The sequence below is a fragment of the Arvicanthis niloticus genome, chromosome 22, assembly GCF_011762505.2.
Source record: "Arvicanthis niloticus isolate mArvNil1 chromosome 22, mArvNil1.pat.X, whole genome shotgun sequence".
NCBI lineage: Eukaryota > Metazoa > Chordata > Mammalia > Rodentia > Muridae > Arvicanthis > Arvicanthis niloticus.
This window is the reverse complement of record NC_133429.1, coordinates 10,848,219-10,870,776: the sequence shown is the minus strand read 5'-3', so window position 1 is coordinate 10,870,776 and position 22,558 is coordinate 10,848,219. Positions and strand designations below refer to the sequence as shown.

The following is a 22,558-nucleotide window of genomic DNA, read 5'->3' as shown; positions in this document are numbered from 1 at the left end:
AAAAAAAATGTTACAGCGCTGAGGGTTTCCGTTTGACAAAGTTCTAGAATGAGAAGATAGAACTAGTTAGCTTGGCCAGAGGGTTAGCCATACCAGGCTACGTGGACCAAATAGAAGATGATTGGAATGCATAGGGACTGGTTCGGAGAAGGGAGGAGAGGCAGCAAATACACTACTGTTATCTCTTTTTTTCTTTCTTTTTTCTTTTTTTCTTTTGCTGTTAACTCTTTACAACAGAATGTAATTTATGGCAATGGAGACTAAAATGTCAGACGGGATGTGGTAACAACATGACTGTAATCCCAGCATTCAGGAAGCTAAATCAGGAGGACCACAGGAAGTTTAAAGTCAGCCTAGACAACATGGCAAGATCCTGTTTCAAAAGTCGGAAGGAAAAAAGGAGGGAATCAAATAGCTGGGGGAATGTATCATGTATCAACAGTACCAGTTATTTTACCAGTTATTTGCCTTGTCTTCACAAGCTCTAGAACCTGATCGCGATCTCCCTGTCTTTCTCTCCCCCTCCCACCCTCCACCACCACCCCCCCCACACACACAGAGGATCTAACTTTATGTTAAAATGTTCTGTCTTTTAATTTTTATCAAGCAAAACATTTTTATGGGCAAATTCAGGTCACTGGCTTATAGTAGACTTAAGGTTCTCGGGATAAGAAGCAAAGAATTAACAGGATAATTTAATGAAAATTAGAAAGGATTCCTAAGTGATAGCCATAAAGTCTTCTGTAAGGATGAAATTTTCTCTTAACTGGAGAACAAATTAGGAGGAAGACTTAAAATTGAACTAACATTTCCAAGTTCCTTCCAGACTTTGCATCCTTGAGTAACTTGTTCTATCAACAATCAAAATGTTTTCAGATTTTTTTTTAACTGCCCAAAGAAGTCAACAGGACTTCCATAGTTACTAGTGAACAGCAATGGTACCAAAATTTTCTAAATGGAGTTTTGGGGTTTCTTTTGCCAGGTTCTGGTCCCCCAAAGAGGTCTAACTGGCTCCTTGCCAAATCTACTCACCCGTCTGGAGCAGATGCCTGACTATTCCATCTTCCGAGGCTACATCATTGTAAGTACCGTGTTCTCTGCATAACCACCTTGTCAAGCTGTCTAGGAACTGGAACCCCTCACTGGCTGTCCTGTCTTTGCTTTGCAGCAATACAATCTGGCAAGCGCAATCGAGGCTGCAGATGCTTACACTGTGTTTGTGCCAAACAACGAAGCCATTGAAAATTATATCAGGGAAAAGAAAGCCACCTCTCTAGTAAGTGTCAGCCCCAGCAGTCAACATTTTCTAAGATTCATTCTAGGCTGGGCTATGGGCACAGTGTTTGAGAGACAGAGGCAGGCCAATCTCTGTGAGTTTGAGGCCAGCGTGATCTACAGAGCTAGTTTCCAGACAGCCAGAGCTTTGCAGAGAAACCTTGTTTAAAAAAATATATTTTTAATGGTGTGTGTGTGTGTGGTGCTCGAACACATGCATGTGCATGTGTGTACATGAGTACAGATTCCCACAGAGGCCAGGGGTGTTACATCCAAAGGTATTAGAAGGCCCCTGGAGCTGGAGTTACAGATGGTTTTGAGCTGCTTGATTTGGATATGGACCTGAACCAAGGGCTTCCTTGAGAGTAGTACCCACAGTTACCTCCTGAGCCAGCTCTCAACATCATCAACGTTTTCAACCTATCAGTCATGTGCCATTTCATGCTTTTGTCAAAACCAGTTCATCCAGCTCTGCATACTTAATAGTGATCCAAGCATGTCACAAACCTCCCCAGATCACAGCTGCTGTGAACACACCACACACACACACACACACACACAGAGAGAGAGAGAGAGAGAGAGAGAGAGAGAGAGACTAAGAAACTAAAATATTTAACAAAAAAAGTAAGCTGAAATCATTTACCTAGTGTTCATAAAAGCATGTGTATTCTTTTATGTGTAGAAAAAAATGGCTTTAACATCTCATTAGGGATATAAAATAAAATCAACTGAAAATACTAATTTGCATACCAAATAAATGCTTATAATTATAGTCCAAACCACTTATGTAGGCAGAAACCACTGTGCATTTGTTTGTAGATTTCTCTACGGTGTCATTTTTTAACACGGGGGGGGGGGTAATATTTCTTTTGCCACTGCAAAAAAAAATTTTTTTAATTCCAAAAGTCTTTGCATCTATATAAAGGATTGCAATTATTTTGGATAGTGTTTTTAAATGCATATTTCTACTTGGGGTATTTTGTTTTAATAATAATTAAAATACTTGGAATTATTTTCATATTCTCATCCCTCATATTATTTTCTATTTTATCCAGAAATCCGTAAGTTAATGATACTATTTAAAGCTCATCTTATGTTGAATTTTTGAAGCTGAAATATTTTTAATCTTAAATCATTTTTAAAAGCTTCTTACCACTTTCATTATGGGGTCCAGATATTCTTGAGCATCGTAGCTGGACATTCACAACTCACCTTCTTATGTAACACTTCTGTGCCCCAATGTCTTGCACATGGACAAGCTGCTGCTTTGCAACTCCATGGTTCTGGCGCAGTAGAGCAGAGTATAGCCAAGTGGCCAGTTCACTGGCTGACTTTTCCTTTTATGTGTGGTACAGAAGGAAGACATTCTTCGATACCATGTGGTCCTGGGAGAAAAGCTTCTGAAGAATGACTTGCACAACGGCATGCACCGAGAGACCATGTTGGGGTTCTCCTACCTCCTTGCCTTCTTTCTCCACAATGACCAGGTAACATCTTTTTAACAAAACTCAAGAACAGGGGTCTCCAATACTATCAACCCTCATCCCTTCCATACAGAAGAATACCTCCAGTACTTCTAAGCCTTATCAATGAAAAAAGTTGTTTCTGTTGAATCAGAAAGCAATGGATAAACTACATAGTCAATCCCCCACTCGCTTGTCCTGTGATCAGCCTTCAGATAACCAGTCTCTTAGTTAGGGTTTTATTGCTGTGAACAGACACCATGACAAAGGCAACTCTTCTAAGGACGTCATTTCATTGGGACTGGCTTACAGGTTTAGAGGTTCAGTCCCATATCATCAAGGCAAGAGCATGGCAGCATTCAGGCAAAGCTGAGAGCTCAGTATCTTCATCTGAAGGCTTCTAGGAGAAGACTGGCTTCCAGGCAGCTAGGATGAGTGTCTTATGCCACACCTGCAGTGAGACACCTACTCCAATAAAGCCACACATCCTAATAGTGTCCTTTCCTGGTCCAAGCATATTCAAACCATCACATTCCATTCCCTGGCCCCCATAGGCTTGTTCAAACATGAGTCTAAGGGGGCCATACCTAAACATAGCATAATGCAAAATACATTTAGTCCAACTTCAGAAGTCCCTATAGTCTGTAGCAGTCTCTACAATGTTAAAAATCCAAAGTTCAAGGTCTCTTCTGAGATCCATCCAATCACTTAATTGTAATCCCCAAAGCAAGACAGGAAACAAGCTGGCCAAATTCCAAAGTCTGCATCTCCTTGTCTGATGTCAAAGTGGTCTTCAGATCTTTAACTCCTTTTTCATTTTTGTTGACTGCAACAAACTTCTTTAACCTGGGCTGGTTCTACTCCCTGTTAGCAGCTTTCCTCAGCAGATAGCCCATGGCTCTGCCATCTCAAAAATCTTGGGGTCTCCAAGGCAACATCTGTCCAGGCCAGCTGGACAATCAAGTGGGACCCTTAGACCCTGTGGAGAGGACTGAGATACGAGAGAAAATAAGGAGGCTCAGCAAGTCAAGAGGTCTGATCAAGCTGGCAAAATTTTTATTGTTCACACCAGTTGTATACTCTAAAAACAGGATATGGGGAGGGGTAGGAAAGAGGGCTTTGCAGGTGGAGGAAGCTAGCTGCAGCTGTGAGGTCTAACTAAGTTATTCTTACAAAGCCTTTCTATTACCAGGGGTTCTAAAAACATCTATCTAGTAGGATGTTGGCTAAATCTTGAGATCAGGAGGAAGGGTTCCTAAGGTGGGTTGCTATGAGGCCTTGTTTGAAGTTCTGAGAACTGACAAGTGAATCATGGAAGGTAAGCCGAAAGAAGAATAGTAGATAGGAGAGCCAAGGGTGAGTGTTTGCCAAGAGTAAGGCCTTGCCATGGCTTCCCACAAACATCAATGTTACAACTTCTTGTCCCAATGTCTGGGATCCACAGATGATCTTCTGGGCTCCTCCAAAGGGCTTGGTCAGATCTCCAGCTCTGCCCTCTATAGCTCTCTAGGCTCTGGTTGACGCCATTCTGCTGCTGCAGCTGTTCTTGGTGGTCATCCTATGGTGCTGGTATATCCAATATACCAGGGTCTTCCTCTGCAACTAAACTTCACCAATAGCCTCCCATAGGCTTTCTTCATGGTGTTAGGCCTCAGCTTCTTTGCATGACCCCTTCAGTCCTGGGCCATCAACTGCAACTGAGGTTGCACCTTCACCAGTGGCCTTCCATGACCTCTCATGGTGCCAAGACTCAGCTGTTCTCCATGACCCCTTTATACCTACAAAACTAGTATCACCTAGGGTGACTCTTACACATTACCAAGTATCTCTGCAGCACTGGGTACAACCTTATCACCATGTCAGGAGCATGGCAGTGTCCAGGCTGGCATGGTACAGGAGGAGCTGAGAGTTCTACATATTCATCTGAAGGCTGCTAGGTGAAGACTGGCTTCCAAGCAGCTAGGATGAGGATCTTATACACACACCCACAGTGACACACCTACTCCAACAAGGTCACACCTTCTAATAGTGCAACTCCCTGGGCCATGCATATACAAACCATCACAACCAGTGTAGCCCTGATGACTGGGATATTTGAGTCCCAGCAGTAGCAGGGATTCTTAAGCACTGGTACCACAAACCCAACAGACTTCAGTTTCCAAAATGGAAAGGAACCTTGGTTTTCAAAACCTTGACTGTCTCTGGAACACAGCTTCTTTGTGCTCTCAGAAAATACTTCCCAGAAGATTTCACCTCAGTGATGCTGGTCTCTTCTTAATCACCACTAATTTCTTAGCTCTAGCTAACCAGCATCAATAGTCCCAGTAGTTCCTTCTATTCTGGATTCTAAAACCAGAGTTACATGGCCAGAGCTTTGGAGTTAAGCTGTTTGCTGGGGCTGGAACATGACCCCTCTTATTCTATTACCAGTTTTCTGTTTTCCAACACCCTCACTGACTAAGCTTGGCTATCCTGGAACTTGCTCTGTAGATTGAACTCAGAGATCTGCATGGCTCTGTCTTCTGAATGCACTGGGTCCTCCTACATCAATCATCAATCAAGAAAATACCCTACACACTTGCTGACAAGCCAATCCTATGGAGGCATTTTCTTGATTAAGATTCCACCTTCCACCTGACCCCACCTTATGTCAAATTATGCAAACTAAGCAGCACAGAGGCTGAGGAAGAAGAATCACAAGTTTGAGGCCATCCTAGGGTAGTATTGAGTGCCGTGTTTTGAATGGGCCCCATAGACTCATATGTTTGGATGTTTGATCCCCAGTTAGAACTGTTTGGGAGGGATTAGAGGAGTGGCCTTGTAAGAAGAGTGTAGCGGTGGGCTTTAACATTTTAAAGGCCTACAGCAGGCCCAGTTTCTCTCTCCCTCTCCTCCCTCTCTCTCCCCCTCTCCCTCTCCCTCTCCCTCTCCCTCTCCCTCTCTCCCTCTCCCTCTCCCTCTCCTCCCTCTCCCTCTCCCTCTCCCTCTCCCTCTCCCTCTCCCTCTCCCTCTCCCTCTCCCTCTCCCTCTCCCTCTCCCTCTCCCTCTCCCTCTCCCTCTCCCTCTCCTCCCTCCTCTCCCTCTCCCTCTCCCTCTCCCTCCTCTCCCTCTCCCCCTCCCCCTCCCCCTCCCCCTCCCCTCTCCCTCTCCCTCCTCTTCCTCTCCCTCTCCCTCTCCCCCTCCCCCTCTCCCTCTCCCTCTCCCTCCTCTCCCTCTCCCTCTCCCTCTCCCTCTCCCCCTCTCCCTCCCCCTCCCCCTCCCCCTCCCCCTCTCCCTCTCCCTCTCCCTCTCCCTCTCCCTCTCCCTCTCCCCCTCCCCCTCCCCTCCCCCTCCCCCTCCCCCTCCCCCTCTCCCTCTCCCTCTCCCTCCCTCTCCCTCTCCCTCTCCCTCTCCCTCTCCCCCACCCCCCCCCCCTCTCCCTCCTCCGTCTCTCCCCCCTCTCTCCCCTATGGGTCAGGATATAAGCCTCTCAGCTACTGACCCAGCATGATGCCTTCCTGCTTCCCACTATGATAACCATGGACTAACTCTAAAACTGTAGGCAAGCTCCCAGTTAAATGCTTCCTTTTATAAGGGTTGCTACAGTCATGGTGTCTCTTTGCAAAAAATAGAACAGTAAATAAAACAGACATTGGCACCAGAAACTGGTGTGTTGCTGTGATAGGCCTGACCGTGCTATTATTTGGAAGAATATGGAAGACTTTGGAACTTCGGGTAGTAGTGGTACTAGTAGTGGTAGTAATTGAGTTCCTTAATTGAGGTTTATGGGGTCAACCCCATGGACATGGAAGCCATTAGTTCTTAAGATATTTGGACTATGGAGGCCCAGATCAAGAGGCTTCATAAGGGAAGAATATTAGTAAGTGGTCTGTGGACCATTCTTGTATTTTAGCAAAGGATGCGGCTGCTCTTTGCTTTTGTCCTGAGAATCTACCTGAGGCTAAACTGAGGAATTCTGGAATAAGATCATTGAGAGAGGAGATTTTAAAACAGCCTAGTATTGTCTGTGGGGTTATTAGTGACTACTCTTATGCAGATCTACAATGAAAAGGTGTAAACGGGCCAAAGAGAAACACAAAATGTACAGCTTGAGGAGAAAAAAAAAGTGTGAAATGTAATGTAGGAGCTAAATCCTGTGCTCCAGGAAATAAAAAGTTAAAGAAGGGCTTGATTCCAACTGGACTAAAGAGAGTGGTGTTCTCCAGGCAAGGCCTCACCCAGCTAAGCTTCCAGCGTGTGAAAAGGAATTCGAGGAAAGCTTAAGCAGCCAAGGAACCCATCCACAATGGAAAGCATGAAGGCAGTCAGGTGCTAGCCTCAGCAAGCAGAACTTGGCAACTTTGGCCTCATGCTTCTGGCCTTATCAAGGAAGTTATAAGAAAGGGGTTTTGGAATCTTCCTCCTTAGTTAAGGAAAGCTGCTGAGGCCAGGCAGATGATGGTGGCATCCCTGATAGAGGTCCAGAGAGATCACTGTTTGAAGCTGGTGAAGCCTGGACTGTGTTGGAAACCCCAAGACGTTGGAGATGCCAGAGATGAGAAGACCTGCTGAGGAAAGCTACAGAAAGAGTGCGGAACCAACCCAAGAGAGAAGAGTGTGTTGTTGTCAACATAGTCAGAAATTTCTGAGTGGGACACTGAACGAACTAAGACAGAAATTGGAATTTTCCTGCTGGGTTTTGGACTTACTTTGGTCCAGTATTTCCTCACTATGTTCCCTTTCCTCCCTTTTGGAGTGGTAATGTATATTCTGAGCCATTGTATGTTGGAAGTATGTGATTTGCTTATTCATTTTGTTATTATATGGTGTTATAGACTCCATATAGTTAAGAGATGGCTTTCAATCTCAGAAGAGACTTTGGACTTTTGACTTTTAAATGGTCTTAAGACTGAAAGACTATACTGACTTTGGAAGTTGGACTGAATGCATTTTGCATTATGATATGGCTGTAGGATTATGGGGATCAAGGAGAGGAATGTAGTGATTTGAATCAGAATGCCCTCCATAGGATCATGTTTGAATGCTTGGTCCCCCGTTAGTGGTACTGTTTGGAAAGGATTAGGAGGTGTGGCCTTGTTGGAGGAGGTGTGTCATGGGGATGAGTTTTAGAGTTTCAAAAGCCCACACTAGGCCCAGGCTTACTCGATCATGTCTCTCTCTTTCTCTCTCTCTCTCTCTCTCTCTCTCTCTCTCTCTCTCTCTCTCTCTCTCTCTCCCTATTACCTATGGGTTGTAATGTAAAGTTTTCAACTACTGCTCCAGGAAGAGATGGGGACAGGGCAGCTGAAGAACACAAGCACACTATATTGAGGTGAGAATTTGTGCAATCTTAGAAGCATTAATTATTTGACCCTTTAAATTTTTCTTCACTGATGCCATCATTGCACTAAGTAAATTTTTATGTAAACTTTAAAAAAACTTTTATGTAAAAAAACATCTAGCTAGAGACTTTTTAGGGGATCCTTTGTATTTTCTTCATTACTTGTAGAATAATTTAATCCCAAACATTTTTCTCTGATTCCGTATCAGTGTTCAGAATTTTGCTAGATACATTTCTTTTTAAATAATTTTTTCCGGGAATAGCAATTATCATATTGATAGAAAACTTTCTTCTTCTTGATATTTATAGTTATCTTCTTTGTTTCATCAGGTAGAGATGAATATTTAGATGCTGTGAGTTGAGTTATTTTCAGTACTGTGGTTCATTCTCTATTAGCCCAAAAATTTTCTGATTTAGAGCAAAAATAAAGACAGTGGATGCTTTGTTTTCACTCTCTTTGTTGGAATGGAAGTAGGGAGAGAATGCTTTCTAATTGAGTAGGTGTGTTTATATAAGATTTTTCAATGCAACCCTTATTTCTCTAGCTCTGTCTCATGATGGAAATGATTCAGACTCTTTGCATGCCAAATTAAGTAGGAATGCATCCAGTATTCTGCTATCAGGGTATTCAAAAATAGCTCGACATCTTGAAATTCTGGAAACTTGTGCTATAATCACCATTTGAGATTAAACAAGTTTCCTTGTGATGTTCCCAACGACCATTGACCTTGAGACAGCAACGCAAAACTTGGTCCTCACTTCCCTCAGCATCCAGACAGAAGACCGCTTCACTGCCAGCCACTCAAAAGAGACGATGGTATTCAGTAGCAATTTCAACAGTAAGAAGCATTGAGGGTGCTGTTCGATGTTGTCTGGTGAATTTTTAAGTCCTCATTGCAGACTAACACATCTTACACTCCCTCTCCATGCTCACTGTCCTTTAGTCTAGAGGTGCTGGCAAGTAAGCTGCAAGGTAGAGCAAGTTAGAGTCCATGTATGTCTATTTGAGGGTGGCAGATCCCCTGGAACTGGAATTACAAACAGTTGTGAGCTGCCATGTGAGTGCTGGGAATTGAACCCAGGTCCTTTGGAAGTGTATTCTTAACTGCTGAGCCACCTCTCCAGCCCTTGCAGAAGTAATTTTTTTAAGATCTATTTATTTATTTATTTATTTATTTACTTATTTAATGTATATGAGTACACTGTAGCTGTCTCCAGACACACCAGAAGAGGGCTCCAATCCCATTACAGATGTTTGTGAGCCACCATGTGGTTGCTGGGAATTGAACTCAGGACCCCTGTTAAGAGCAGTCAGTGCTTTTAACTGCTGAGCCATCTCTCCAGCCCCTAGGAAGTAATTTTTAAGCAAACATAAACCAATTAATTTTAGAGATAAATAATACCCTAGAGAAAATTTCAGAATGTTTTTCCTTTTACAAAAAGAAATGTTGAGGTTCAGGAAAGCAATTGACCCAGAATCACACAGCTTCATCATACCAGATTCAGGACGATTCAGACTCCTCTCTTCCAAGCCAGATCTCAGTCAACTATGTTGTGCTACTTTCCAGCCAAACTGGATTATCTCCTAGACTGTTGTCATATTGGGGCCTTCATTCCCATCTTCTTCACCTTCTCTAATATAACCATAATAAAACCGTATCTGATTCTCCTGCTCACAGCTGTATGTCAATGAAGTTCCAATAAACTACACCAATGTGGCCACTGACAAAGGAGTGATCCATGGTCTGGAGAAAGTTCTGGAAATTCAGAAGAATAGATGTGACAATAATGACACCACTATTGTGAGAGTAAGTTACATCAGGGCCAGTGATGGGGATACTGGGTGGCGGGTTTTTATTTTTATGTACATTTCTGTTTTACCTGCATGAATGCCTGTGTGAAGGTGTCTGACCCCCAGGAAATGGAGTTACAGACAGTTGTGAGCTGTCATGTGGGTACTGGGATTTGAACTCAGGTCCTCTGGAAGAGCAGCCAGTGCTCTTAATAGCTGAGTCATCTCTCCAGATACACACACACACACACACACTTTTATTAAAAAAATTTTAAACATGGGACCAGGGGTAAAAATTCTTGCAACAAAATCTAGCAAGCTGAGTTCAATCCTTCAGACCAGGGTGGTAGAAAGGTAGAAGTGAATTCTACAAGTTGTCTTCCACACATGTTCAGCCACATAGATGCAGACACATATACATACACATGCACTTGCACGTGTACACAAAATGTAATTAAAATGTTTAAATAACAATAATAATTTTAAACTTAATCATTTTTCTATTAGACTATCTCAGTTTAGTTCAAAACTTCCTCATTTGTTGTGACTGGGGTTGTGGCTCAGAAGTACAGCACTCAGTTGGTACACATGAGGCTCTAGGTTCAATCCTGTGTCCTGAGAAAGAGACTACGTACTGAGTATCTCTAATGCACCAAAGAGAAAACAAGGCTGTAGATCACAGAGGTGAGCCAGACACACCCTGGGGTCAACAGGCTCATCATCTAATGGGACGGCTTGTATGTACCTAGCATGCCTGGGGAAGATTAGATAGATGACCATGGGGAGCAGGATTCGGAGGCCCTGGCTCCCTTGTAAAGGGAAACAATACCAGGGAGAGGTCCGTAGTTCACCCATGATAGGTTAAGGCTGGTCGCCCAGAAGAGGTGTATGGAACTCAGTGAATTCAATGTGATACCCATGCAGTTGTGCAAGCTGAGGCTGAGACAGTTGTGGCACCTTTTAATAATAGTAACACTGCTGATATGTATTAGGTACTTGATGCTCTAAACATTTATTACATGGATTAACTCATATGGTCCTCACAACACCCTAAAAAGAAAGGACTTTGACTCTCTCCAATTTACAGATGAGACACACAAAGAGGTTTATTCACCCGGTAGCAGCTGGTAGAGAAGGAACTCAAATCTGGGCAGTTTGGCCCTAGAAACAGAGTTCACGACAGTGGCCCTATACTGTCAAGTAGGTCCTGATAGCCAGGCCTTCTCCTAATCTAGAAGATAACACTCAGAAGTTTCTGCTGTTGTATCTTCTGTGCTTTCTGTGTGTTATTTCAGTGGAGTGTCCTGAAGATGTCTTGTGAAGACAGATACCATGTGCATCTGTCTCTGACCCAACTCACTTGTTCCGGTGCATCAGTAAATTACTGCTAAAGACTTCGTATTTAAATGAGTGATGCTTTCTGTGTTCCACAGCAGTATTAGAGTCTGAGGACAACTGTGGGAGACAGCAGTGTTCAGATATGCAAGACTGGAGTAAAGAGCGTGGCTCAGAGAATCTTAAGGGAGTGTGACCCTGCTTTTCAGCTCCACTCTCTAAAACCCGTATCTCCGAGCTCTCCTTTGCAGCCTCGTTTTGCACTGAAATTACTAACTCTGACATGTCTTCTCTGTCTCTACACTTTTTACCAAGGGCAAATGTGGAAAGTGTTACCAGCAAGCACTCTGCCCACTGGAGACAAAACCACTTGTAAGTACTTACCTGATTGGTTTTTAAAAAACAAAACCAGCATCTAGATAAGAGAGTCCAAATTGAAAAGCGTTTTCTTCTGCCCTCCTGCCCTCCCTCCATTTAATTCTAGATTTGTGGACAGTGTGACGGTGTGCATCCACACTCAAGAAGCAAGCCAAGCGGGGGAGGGGATGCCTGCACTCTGCATACTTCCTTTTTAGTTTATTTTAAACTTCACTTTCTCTTTTGTCAAGGAAATTTATTCTCTGGCAGTTCCATACATATATTTTAAAAATCTAATTAAACCCCCTCCCACCCATGTCACCCCACACACAGAAGTCCCTTCCCCCACTCATGTCTTTTGCTTTGTGTCCCACTGAGTTTAACTAAGGATGTTAATGTAGCCATGGATGTGGGACTATTCAGAGCCAGGTAGGATCAGCAACAGAGACACAGCTGAAGACAGTGACTCCCTACCCCATCCATCAGTCATTTCCTTGGGAGGGGTAGGGCCCCATAGGCTCCTCCCCTATCCTTGACTGACTGTTGACAGGCCCAGTCTTGTCAAGCAACCACCACTACTGTAAGTTTATGATTGTAGCAGCTATGTCCAGAGAAAACATTTTGCTGGCCCTTCTCCCCATTGGTAAGCATCTTCATAGCCTTAAATGCAGTCTTTGAGGGACTAAGGGCAATTTTAATAATTAAGTTAGATTAAAAATTCATCTTGCCGGGCAGTGATGGCGCACACCTTTAATCCCAGCACTTGGGAGGCAAAGGCAGGTGGATTTCTGAGTTCGAGGTCAGCCTGGTATACAGAGTGAGCTCCAGGACAGCCAGGGATACACAGAGAAACCCTGTCTCGAAAAACCAAAACAAACAAACAAACAAACCAAAAAAACCCAAAAAAATTCATCTGATTTAGATTATTAATTAAAATATAAATAATTAATAATTGAACCATTGACTATTATTAATAATATGTATTATTGATTATATTGTTGATTTATTATAGTCAATGCATTTGTTATATAATTAATATATAATTATAATTAATATCAAGAATTAATATTAATGATATTAAAATATAAATATGTATTAAATAAAACAATTAATAATGAAAATAAAAATGGGCCCAGTAACCAACATGCAATGCACAAAAGTATTTTTCACTTTCTGCATCTTTTATACTAGCCAGTTAAGGACAATAGCAAAATCTTATATCATAGGAGATAGTCCCCAGGACCCAAGACATAACCAGCCAGAAACGCTCCGCCTGCCTGGTTTTCTTTTATAATTGAAGTCACAACTGACCTTCTCAAAGAAACAGATATAAACACATCTTAAATTAATTACCAATCTGTTTCTTATAGCTTGTTTTTTATACAAAAGCTACTTCTGTTAACGACCATTACGAAGAATAAGCATTGTGTATTTCCATAGCACAGTGATGATAATCCAAGATAAACAGTGAAGATGGAATCTGTCACTTGGGTTGTGGCTTTTAATTGATGTTGTATATTATAAATTTTTATGAGTGAATAATTCTTTCTTGAATTTGGGAGACTATGAATCAATAAATAAATTAAAGCTTCAGTTTAATGAATATAGAGGGCTGGAATGATATCTGCCTTATTTTTCGATTCTTCTAGAATTGATTGTCTTCTAGAGAAAGGTCCTGCTTAGAGAGCACTACTTTCTAGTATGACTTTGGGTTTTCCACCCAGCCCTGTGGGGTTTTGCTTGTGTTTCTCCTTATGGAGTAGCACCAAGAAGCCATAGCCCTCCCTTTCCAGAATATGTTAGAGACAAAAAAAAGTGTCACACACTTTGTCACCGATGGAAATTGGGAAACTTCCTTCCTAACTAAAGGGATGATAAAATCCTTATGCTTTCACAGAGCGAGCAGAGGAAGTGCATCTATTCCACTTACTTCCTGGGGAAGAGATCTGTATTCATCGGATGCCAGCCGCAGTGTGTGAGAACCATCATTGTGAGTATGGGCAGGCATGTGGGTAGTCAGCCGCACGGTGGCCTCTCGGGAGGCTGTGACAGTGTGACATCTGCCCAGCATCATCATTGTTACTGTCCAAAGTAGTACTGGTTACAGAAAAATGCAGGAAAGCCTGTAAATCAGAAAATGGGTAAGAACCAAAGTGCTGAGTGAGGAACAGACGGAGGCTGTGGAGGGTGGAGAGGAGACCCCTGTTCCTACAACAGAAGCATGCGTGGGTGATTAACTTAATTACATTACTTAGTTAATATGTAAACAAGACACAAAGGAAGTGGTCACCAAGGGAAGGCGAGGGACACTTGCTCATTCAGAAAATGGAACAGCAATATCCAGGATCTCTGAATGTCACTTTGGTAATTTCCTTACAACTTACTGTCCTGCTTCTTCCCAGAGGAGGAGATTTCTTCTTCCAAGGAGTTGGAACTGCAGAGCTTGGGACTGGAGAGAGTTTTATGTTTTAATATACTTAAGAATAAAGTCAAGGAGCTGAAGAGATGGCTCAGAAGTTAAGAGCACTGTCTGTTCTCCCAGAGGTCCTGAGTTCAATTCCCAGCAACCATATGGTGGCTCATAACCATCTATAATGAGATCTGGTGCCCTCTTCTGGACCACAGGCATACATGCAGGCAGAATGCGGTATACATAATAAATAAATAAATAAATAAATAAATAAATAAATAAATAAATCTTTTTTAAAAAGAAAAAAAAAAAAAAAAAAGAATAAGGTCAGACAAAGCCAAACAGACCTTCTAGGAGCTTCCCTGAACTACACATGTTCCCATAAAATGACAAAGCATCTACTCCTCCCAGAAATGGAATAACATCCAAGAGAAGGGTCCCCATTTTGGGGGTGCTGGAGGCCTGTTGGCCCTCCCACCCCATCACCTGTGCTATTCCTTGTTGCTTGAAGTTGTCAGGAGCACCAGCCTATAGCATAATACCAATGCTCAGGAAGTAGAAGATGATCAGGTGTTCAAAGCCAGCATCAGCTAAATGAGACCTTGTTACAATGACAACAATAAAAACAAGAACCACAATAATGATCATAATAAAGTTTATCAAGCTGGCCCAAGCTGCCCTCACACTGGCCACCCTGCTAGGTACTAGGATCACAGGCATGCACTCACCAGACAGGCTTCCTCTGCTTCATTCTCCCTGCCTCCTCTACTTAGTATTTAGTATTTATTTCTTGTCTTTTGATTTTCTCTCTTAGCTGGCTGCAGGGCTGGCTAGTGACCTGGGAAATTGCTGAGTTTCATTCAGTCCTCAGAGGGTTCTGTCCTCTGTCCCTTAGAAACAGGCAGGCTCACACAGGAGTCTCAGGAGCCCCGCACTCTGTCTTGTTTCAGACAAGAGAATGCTGTGCTGGCTTCTTTGGCCCACAGTGCCAAGCCTGCCCTGGGAAAGGTCAGAATGTGTGCTCTGGGAATGGCTTCTGTCTGGACGGCGTGAATGGCACTGGTACATGTGAGTGCGGGCAGGGCTTCAGTGGGACAGCCTGTGAGACCTGCACAGAGGGGAAGTACGGTGTCCACTGCGACCAAGGTGAGCATCGCTGCTGCCCAGACCCCGGCCCCCTCAGTCCTCCCAGGCCCAAGCTGGCCAGAGGCCTGTGATCATCAGTTGCTGTGCTCTCTACCCAGCCTCTCCCCTGGCAGCAGGAATCCACCCACCACTGTTAATGAAAAGTAGGAGCCTCTCTGTGAGCCAGGCGAGTACTCCCAGCATTTAGGAGGCTGAGGCTGTAAGGTTTCCCTGAGTCTGAGATCAGCCTGGGCTACAGAGAGAATCGCTGATTTATTTTTATTTGTTTGTTTTAAGCCTATGTTATTTTCCTTGTATGGAGCAGTGTTCCAAAACATTTCCAGTCATTGACCTGGATGCACCCACTCACTCCCAGTTTCTCTGCTGACTTTTCCAGCCCGACTCTGTCTCTCACTCTGCCTCTGTGTGCTAATCACCATGATTAAACGTTTATTGTATGAGTTGCTCAGAAGCCACTGAGGGAAAAAAACAGATTTGTCCTAATGACTCATTTAGTCATTTATCTGAACTTTATCTGCTTTCCCCTTCTCCTTCCCAAGTCCACCTCCTATTTCCTTATCTATTTTTTATGAACTACTGCCTTTAATTAAGGATGAATGCATGAGTCTGTGGTTGTTTACCTAAGCAAGGGTAAGGTGCCAGTGGCTACACTGCTGGAGAAGAGGATTCCCCCTCCCCCACCCCATAACCTTTAACTGCTTATAGCTGCCTTGGGAGGGGCGTGGCTTTATGAACTCCTCCCCATCCATGGAATGTTGACAAGCAGCGTGTCAAGCAGGTCTTGGGCTGGGAGCAGTGACTGGACTGTGGTCTTTAACAGTGCTGATTTGAGTTCATAGGTGTGAACAACCACATGGCATCTAGAGACAGCACTTTCCAGCACTCCCACCATCCTCCGGCCTTATGGTCTCTCCACTCCCTTTTCCACAGTGCTCCCTGAGCCTTGGCGGGGTATCCTAACTACTTTTCTATTGCTGTAACAAAGCACCGTGGCTAAGACAACTTATAAGAGAAACTGTGGGCCCTGGAAACCCCAAAGCCCACCCCCAGTGACATGTCTCCAACAAGGCCACACCTCCTCATCCTTCCCAAGCAGATCCACCAACTAGGGACCAAGCATGCAAATATATGAGCCTATGGGAGCCATCCTCATTCACACCACCACAAGGTGTGATGCTCAGGGCTGAGCACTAACAGACACTTGTTCTCGGCACTTTAACCAATTAGGAGCCTCTACATTAACCAATTAACTACTTCCCACTGTAAGTAAGCAAGTAAATAGGTACAGAAGGAGAGAGGGGGAGAGAAAGGGAGAGGGAGAGGAAGAGGGAGAGGGAGAGGGAGAGGGAGGGGGGGGAAGAGGGAGAGAGAAAGCTTTTCTGACAAAGGCTGAGATCAGCCCTAATCTACAACGTTTGATACCATGTCCATTCAGCAAAAGAGCAGTGGTAAGTTCCCCTCTAGAACACTGCCTCCCTAGCCCTTGAGATCGGGTCTAGATTATCGTGCATGAGCTTCTCTTGTAGAAAAGACCTAAAATCCAATCCAATCATAAGTATGATTGCTTAGCAATCGTGTTTCCCCTTTACCAGTGGACATTGTTGCACTAATGTTCATATCTTGCCTGGAAAGACAAGAACCTACATAGTTCTGGGAGACTTTGGGACCCGACCAGTATCTCACAGGAGGTACCCCACACCTGCATGGGGGTTTTGTTTAATAGCCATGGCTTTTAGAAGTAGCATTGCCCACAGTCCTTCTTGATAATAGTGCTGTTTCACTTGCTTACAACATACAAGATTTCTCTATAGTGTTTTTGTAGTTTCATCAAATTCTTTTTTAGTTTCATGTTTATTGAACATTTACTACATGTTTGATAATACATTGTCCCTTAACATTTTGTGCATGCCATCTGATTTACAATAATGTTGCTATGTCTTACTTGTGAAACTTAAATTTTTACATGCCAATACCCATAAGCCATGACTCAGTGTAAGGGGGAAAATCCTCCTCAGCTTTCATCACATTCTTAAGGAGATTCAGGGACTTGCTTTAAAATGAAAGGACCATTAGTTATGTGTCTTTAGAGAAGGCAGAGCAAACAGGTTTCTACAAACCTGATATCAAATTGACATTTATTTTGAGACAAGCCTCACTATTAACCCTGACTGCATGGATCTCACTACTTCTATCAGTCTGGCTTTGAACTCAGATATCTGCCTATCTATCTGCTAACTGCCAGGATTGCAGGTGTGCACCACCATGCCCAGCCAGATGGGCATCTTTTGAACACTGCTTTTAGAGTCCCACATGATCCTGGATCCTCAAATGACATTATCTGAGTCACATTCCCACGGGGCCATACAGTCTCAGAACTGTGGCAGGAGCTGTTTTGTTGAAATAAAACCCTTTTCACCTGGTAACCTGTATCCCTATGACCTGTGACTCCAGTCCCACAGGAAAGACCCTGGTCAGAGACCAGTATGCAGGGCACTACACACATGTTGAATGTGAGTCGGAATCTGGTCATTTGCAAATGTTTTTCTGCCTAGCATGCTCTTGTGTCCATGGGAGATGTAACCAAGGTCCCTCGGGAGATGGCACCTGTGACTGTGATGTCGGCTGGCGAGGAGTGAAGTGTGACATCGGTAAGCACTCTTCATATCTGTCCTCGGTCCTTAGCACAGCTTCTCAGAAGACATGCTGTTTTTCTTTGTATAGCAGAAATGATGCCACGAGTACTTCTCCTGGTGAGAAACGTAACTCCCTGCTGCACAGAGTTTGTAAAATAAGGAAAGGCACAAGAAAGAAGTCAAGCTTCTTATGTATCCAATGCTAGAAAACCCCATTAGTACTATTGAGCATGACTTAGTATAGAACAGTATGTATCAGGTGCCAAGCTATGCATTTTATAACCTCCTTTCGCACTTAACAGTAAACAATGAGCACTTTTCTTCCGTGTGAATGCATCTAGATCAACATCGTTTATATGTTCTTATATACCAAGCTGTCTTGAGCTTGTTTGATGCAGTGCTGGGGGCTGAATGGCTGCCGTGCGCTGACAGCTAGGCAAGCCATCCGGCCCTGAGCTGCGTCCCCTTCCTAAGTGCACTTTCTAAAGCAAGTTTTCCACATTTAGGAATACAATGCCTAGACCAGCCCTTTTTTAACTTTTTTAACTGATTTGGGACGGTTAACCTATGAGTTAAGGGACTATAGCAAATTCATATGTTTGAGTTTATTGTTAGGGTGTTTTCCATATTTTATTTAGAAATAGCTGAGAGGAGTGAACAGACAACAGTCCAGGTTACCTTACATGGATAGTTGGTTTTCAAAACATCAGAAGTCCATAGAACTGACGCTACAAATATTTATATATTAATGTTCATATTGATTAGAGACCTGTCTGCTCCTGACAGCTTCCTGTTGTGGATTCTAAGAAGAAATTGAGCATCCTTGGAGTTACTCCAGTTGTGTGGTAACAGCCACTAGGCAAGAATTGCCTTTCTCCATCTACAGACAAATTACTGTCCAGAAAAGGACACACGTGCAGAATAGTCGACTGATTATATCTGCCTAGACAGAGTAATCAGTCCTTAATAATCCTGCATCAACAAGGTCTGTCAGATGATTCTGGTCCAGAAGGCTGAAGATTTGATGCTCCAACGTCCGGTAGTATAGGGGCCTTTCAGGTGTTCAGAGGTCTCTATAACTTGGCTAAGTTTTAGAAGCTATGCTTTGTGCTTCCCACAATTATAGTTAACTCAGTCATTCTGGATTTCTGATGTGGTTGAAAACTTAGAGCTATTTACCTTAAGAGAAAAGATTTGAGTGGATGGTCGTCAGCTGACATTCATCCTAAAGCCAGGTTCAGAACTAAATGTTTTAGTTAGGATAGATGACAGAGGTGCTGGTTAGTCAACAAAAGGATGGACGGGGTATTAGGACTATCTTGTACCTCACTGGTACAAATTGGCATAATTATGCTCTAATTGTATTTTGAGAGAAAAGTTTCATTTTAACAGGAAGGGTGATGTGTAGGAGGAGCTAAGGTAGGAGGAGTACTGAGAGGAAGAAAAGGAATAAGAAGAGGAGAAGAAGAAGGAGAGGAGAAGCTAGGTGATGAAAGAGAGAAAGAGGGGGGAGACAGGGAGGCAGATATTCATGTATCTCCACCAGTCAAAGATAGTTGTTATATCTAGGTTGGTCAGTGGGTTACACCTCTGATTGAACAAACTTATAACACTTATGATTAACATTATTTAAAAAAATGTATAAATGCAAAAAGGAAAAGGGGGCATGGGATAGGGATTTTCTAAGGGGGGAATGGGGAAAGGGGATGGCATCTGAAGTGTAAATAAAATATCTAATAAAAAAAATTAAAAAATTTAAAAAAATAAATAAAGCAAGTTTTCTGCTGTCACAAACAAGGTCACAGTGAGAATATTCCATATGTCTCTTTCTGAATTTGTCTCATCAATTCATGTGTTCAAATCTGAGACAGGTGTCTGACTCAGGAGCTAGTGTTCTTGGGGAGAGTTTGCCACTCATTGGCAAAGAGGCAAAGAGGCAAGCTGAGTGACAAGCTAAAGGGTCAGGCAAGCATCAGATCACTGAAAGACGGACACATTGGCTTGGAGGGAGCCACTGAAGAGTTTTAAACATGGTTGCAATAATATCTTATTTGTATTTAAGAGAAATCAGTCAGGCACCAGAATGAGGAGAATGGCCCTAGAAGCCAACATCAGAGACCTTATTGTTCCTTCTGAGGCAGGAACTGGAAAAAAAAGGTCACAGGTGCCCACTAACCCTCTGAGGGCTCCAATGATGTGGTTTGTGGTTTGTCTGAGGGACTGTCATTACCTGTCTCTCCAGAAGATGCTAAATCCAGGAGAAGGCAGAAAAAAAAAAAAAAAAATATATATATATATATATATATATATATATATATAGCAAATCTGAAGGATCCCAGACCAAGGCACATCCCATAGCATGTATCAGGTACTGGGGTACAGAACCAGGATTTAGACAGTCTGGAAGAGGGCCACAGAGAGTGGGGGGGTCACACAAACAGGGGGTTATCCCAACTATATCCCTCACTGTCCCTTCATGCTTCTAAGAGCACAGTGCATGAAAACCCAACTTCAGTTCAAGGGACAGGGAGCAGCCTGGAAGCTACAGCAACAATTAGTGTCATTTCTAAATGAGGCAGCAGCGGACCATGGCTGTGCACAGTGGAGGCACTGGGTCAAATAAGCAGAGACTAGGAGATGCAAGAGATGCTGAGGGTGGGGCCCAGAGCAGCAGCATGGATGGTGATCAAGCATGGAAAAGGACAGCTAGACCACTAGGCCTAGAATCCGCCCCTTGCTGCTTACTGCCTCCCTCACCAGCATCTCTGAATGTTCTACTCCTCCACATCTCTGCACCCTGTCTCTTCCCTCTGCACCCTGCCACCAGAAGCTGTGTGATGCAGCTCTGCCTTCCATCTTCGGACCCATCCCTCTCCTTTCTGTATTCCACATAGCTGCAAGGAAGAACTTTCCAGAACATAAGTCAGAGGTACCATTTTTCACTCTGCTCCATCTCCAGGACTTGACAATTTGCTATGGCTTTTTGTCATGTATGTAACAAGGTTCAGAGTCCCCTGTCCAAACTGTGTGGTCTTCACAAGGAGCGTCCACCCTAAGAAATGCCTCATGAATGCATTTGACCTTCAGAGTGGTCTCTGCGTTCCCTGGTAGCCAACATGAAAACTGTCTGCACGGTAGTAAGGATTTATGTCATTAAGGGTGACTTCCAGGAACTCAGTCTTTTCCTACTATATGGATCATAGCAAACATTCACAGAACAACTGACCTTCTTTTTCAGAGATCACAACAGACAACTGCAATGGGACCTGCCACACCAGTGCCAAGTAAGTGTCCTCTGACCTCTGGGAACAATATAAACTCAATATTTTTTACTTCAGGCCCTATCCTGAGGAAAGGGTTTTCCCAACATCCTTTAAGAAAATGTAGGATACATTTAAAGTAGAAACTGAGTATCTCTGAAGAAACTGCCATCAGTTAGCTAGATCCAGCATGGTCAACAAGCAGCCAGTGACTTACCTAGCACATGACAAGAATGCCAGTTGTCACCCCAGCCCATACCACAGGGGTTCTTTTATAGAGGAGGTATCAGCTTCAATAAATGTTGCCCCCAGTCCACACCTGAGCCTAATGTAGCTTCTGATTCCTGCCATAGGGCTGGGGTTAGACCTGAACCCACAGTCATCCTCCCTCACTCTCAGTCATCATGTGACCTGGTGTCACTCCTTTCCTTCCTCCTAGCCTCGGTTTCTTCACCTATAAATGGCAGCAATTCTTACACTGGCTCTCAGGGGCCGTTGTCCCAGAACACCCTGTGGATGACATGAATAAGCCCAAAGCTTAGCAAAGCACATGGGTAGCGTTGTGAAGATGAGTGACTCTCCTTCCTATGCATACTGTGAGGTTTAGCTGGATCGGCTGTGATTTCCCCTGGCTGTGGTTGGGATCCTGGCAGGAAGGGACTGTCCCCTCAAACAGTAGGCAGAGTGTTTATATCAGGAACAGCAAATTGTCTCCGAACCTAGTGACATCACACATAGGTGACAAGGAACCACACATCTGTTGCCATGGCAACCATCATACATTCCCAGAATCCACTTGGCTCACCTCCCACCTTTACCTGCAAGCGGCTATGTCACAATCCAAATAAAAGGCAGACCCCTTTGACACCTCTCTCTCTCTCTCTCTCTCTCTCTCTCTCTCTCTCTCTCCTCTCTCTCTCTTTCTCTCTCTCTCTCTTCCCTCTCTCTTTTTCTCTCTCTCTCTGTCTCTCTGTTCCCCTTTCACCTTCATCTCCACCTTTGCTCCCTTCCCCCACAATAAAACAACACAGAGCCTCAAGTGCTTCCTTGGTTGGGTGCTGGATGCTGGGCTGAAAGAGAATAAGTTGTATGTAGAACATCGCCTTTCTCTGAAAATGCCATTTGCCCTTTCCCACTGCAGCTGCCTTCTCGATCCAGATGGTAAAGCCTCTTGCAAATGTGCGGCAGGATTCCGAGGCAATGGAACAGTCTGCACAGGCAGGTGGAGCTGGGATCCACTAGGGGCTTGTGTGGGCTGAGAGATCTGATGGAGCCTCAGGAGCTGGTGCCAGCCACTGGTGCTGACTCACATGAAGCTGACCAACTGACGGCGCCCAGAGACAAGGCATGGCTGGGGCATGTTGGTTCGGGATGGGCAGGCCATTGCATCTGTTCTTTACATGAAACTATGCTGCTTTTGAGCAGTGGCACACAACCTTGGGAGCAATTGGAATCGCCTCCTGGCTTTAAAGCCAAGGGTATGACTGAGTCATTGGGCCTAAACCCTGGTTCTTCCAAGGTCCAGATTTGTGACCTTGCATGGGTGTTTTAACTACCCTGAACCCCT

At 43.8% G+C, this 22,558-nt stretch overlaps 1 protein-coding gene across 3 annotated transcripts in view; it reads left to right on the top strand.

The window, feature by feature from the left end:
• Window positions 1-22,558, top strand: part of Stab2 (stabilin 2) — a 170,818-nt gene that overhangs the window by 103,984 nt on the left and 44,276 nt on the right. For all 3 annotated transcript variants that reach the window (XM_076919878.1, XM_076919877.1, XM_076919879.1), the window contains 10 exons: window positions 983-1,081; window positions 1,169-1,276; window positions 2,631-2,762; window positions 9,738-9,866; window positions 11,501-11,557; window positions 13,440-13,532; window positions 14,903-15,098; window positions 17,651-17,746; window positions 20,970-21,015; window positions 22,133-22,209. In XM_076919878.1, coding sequence (XP_076775993.1) covers window positions 983-1,081; window positions 1,169-1,276; window positions 2,631-2,762; window positions 9,738-9,866; window positions 11,501-11,557; window positions 13,440-13,532; window positions 14,903-15,098; window positions 17,651-17,746; window positions 20,970-21,015; window positions 22,133-22,209 — 1,033 coding nt within the window. The remainder of the gene's footprint in view (window positions 1-982; window positions 1,082-1,168; window positions 1,277-2,630; window positions 2,763-9,737; window positions 9,867-11,500; window positions 11,558-13,439; window positions 13,533-14,902; window positions 15,099-17,650; window positions 17,747-20,969; window positions 21,016-22,132; window positions 22,210-22,558) is intronic.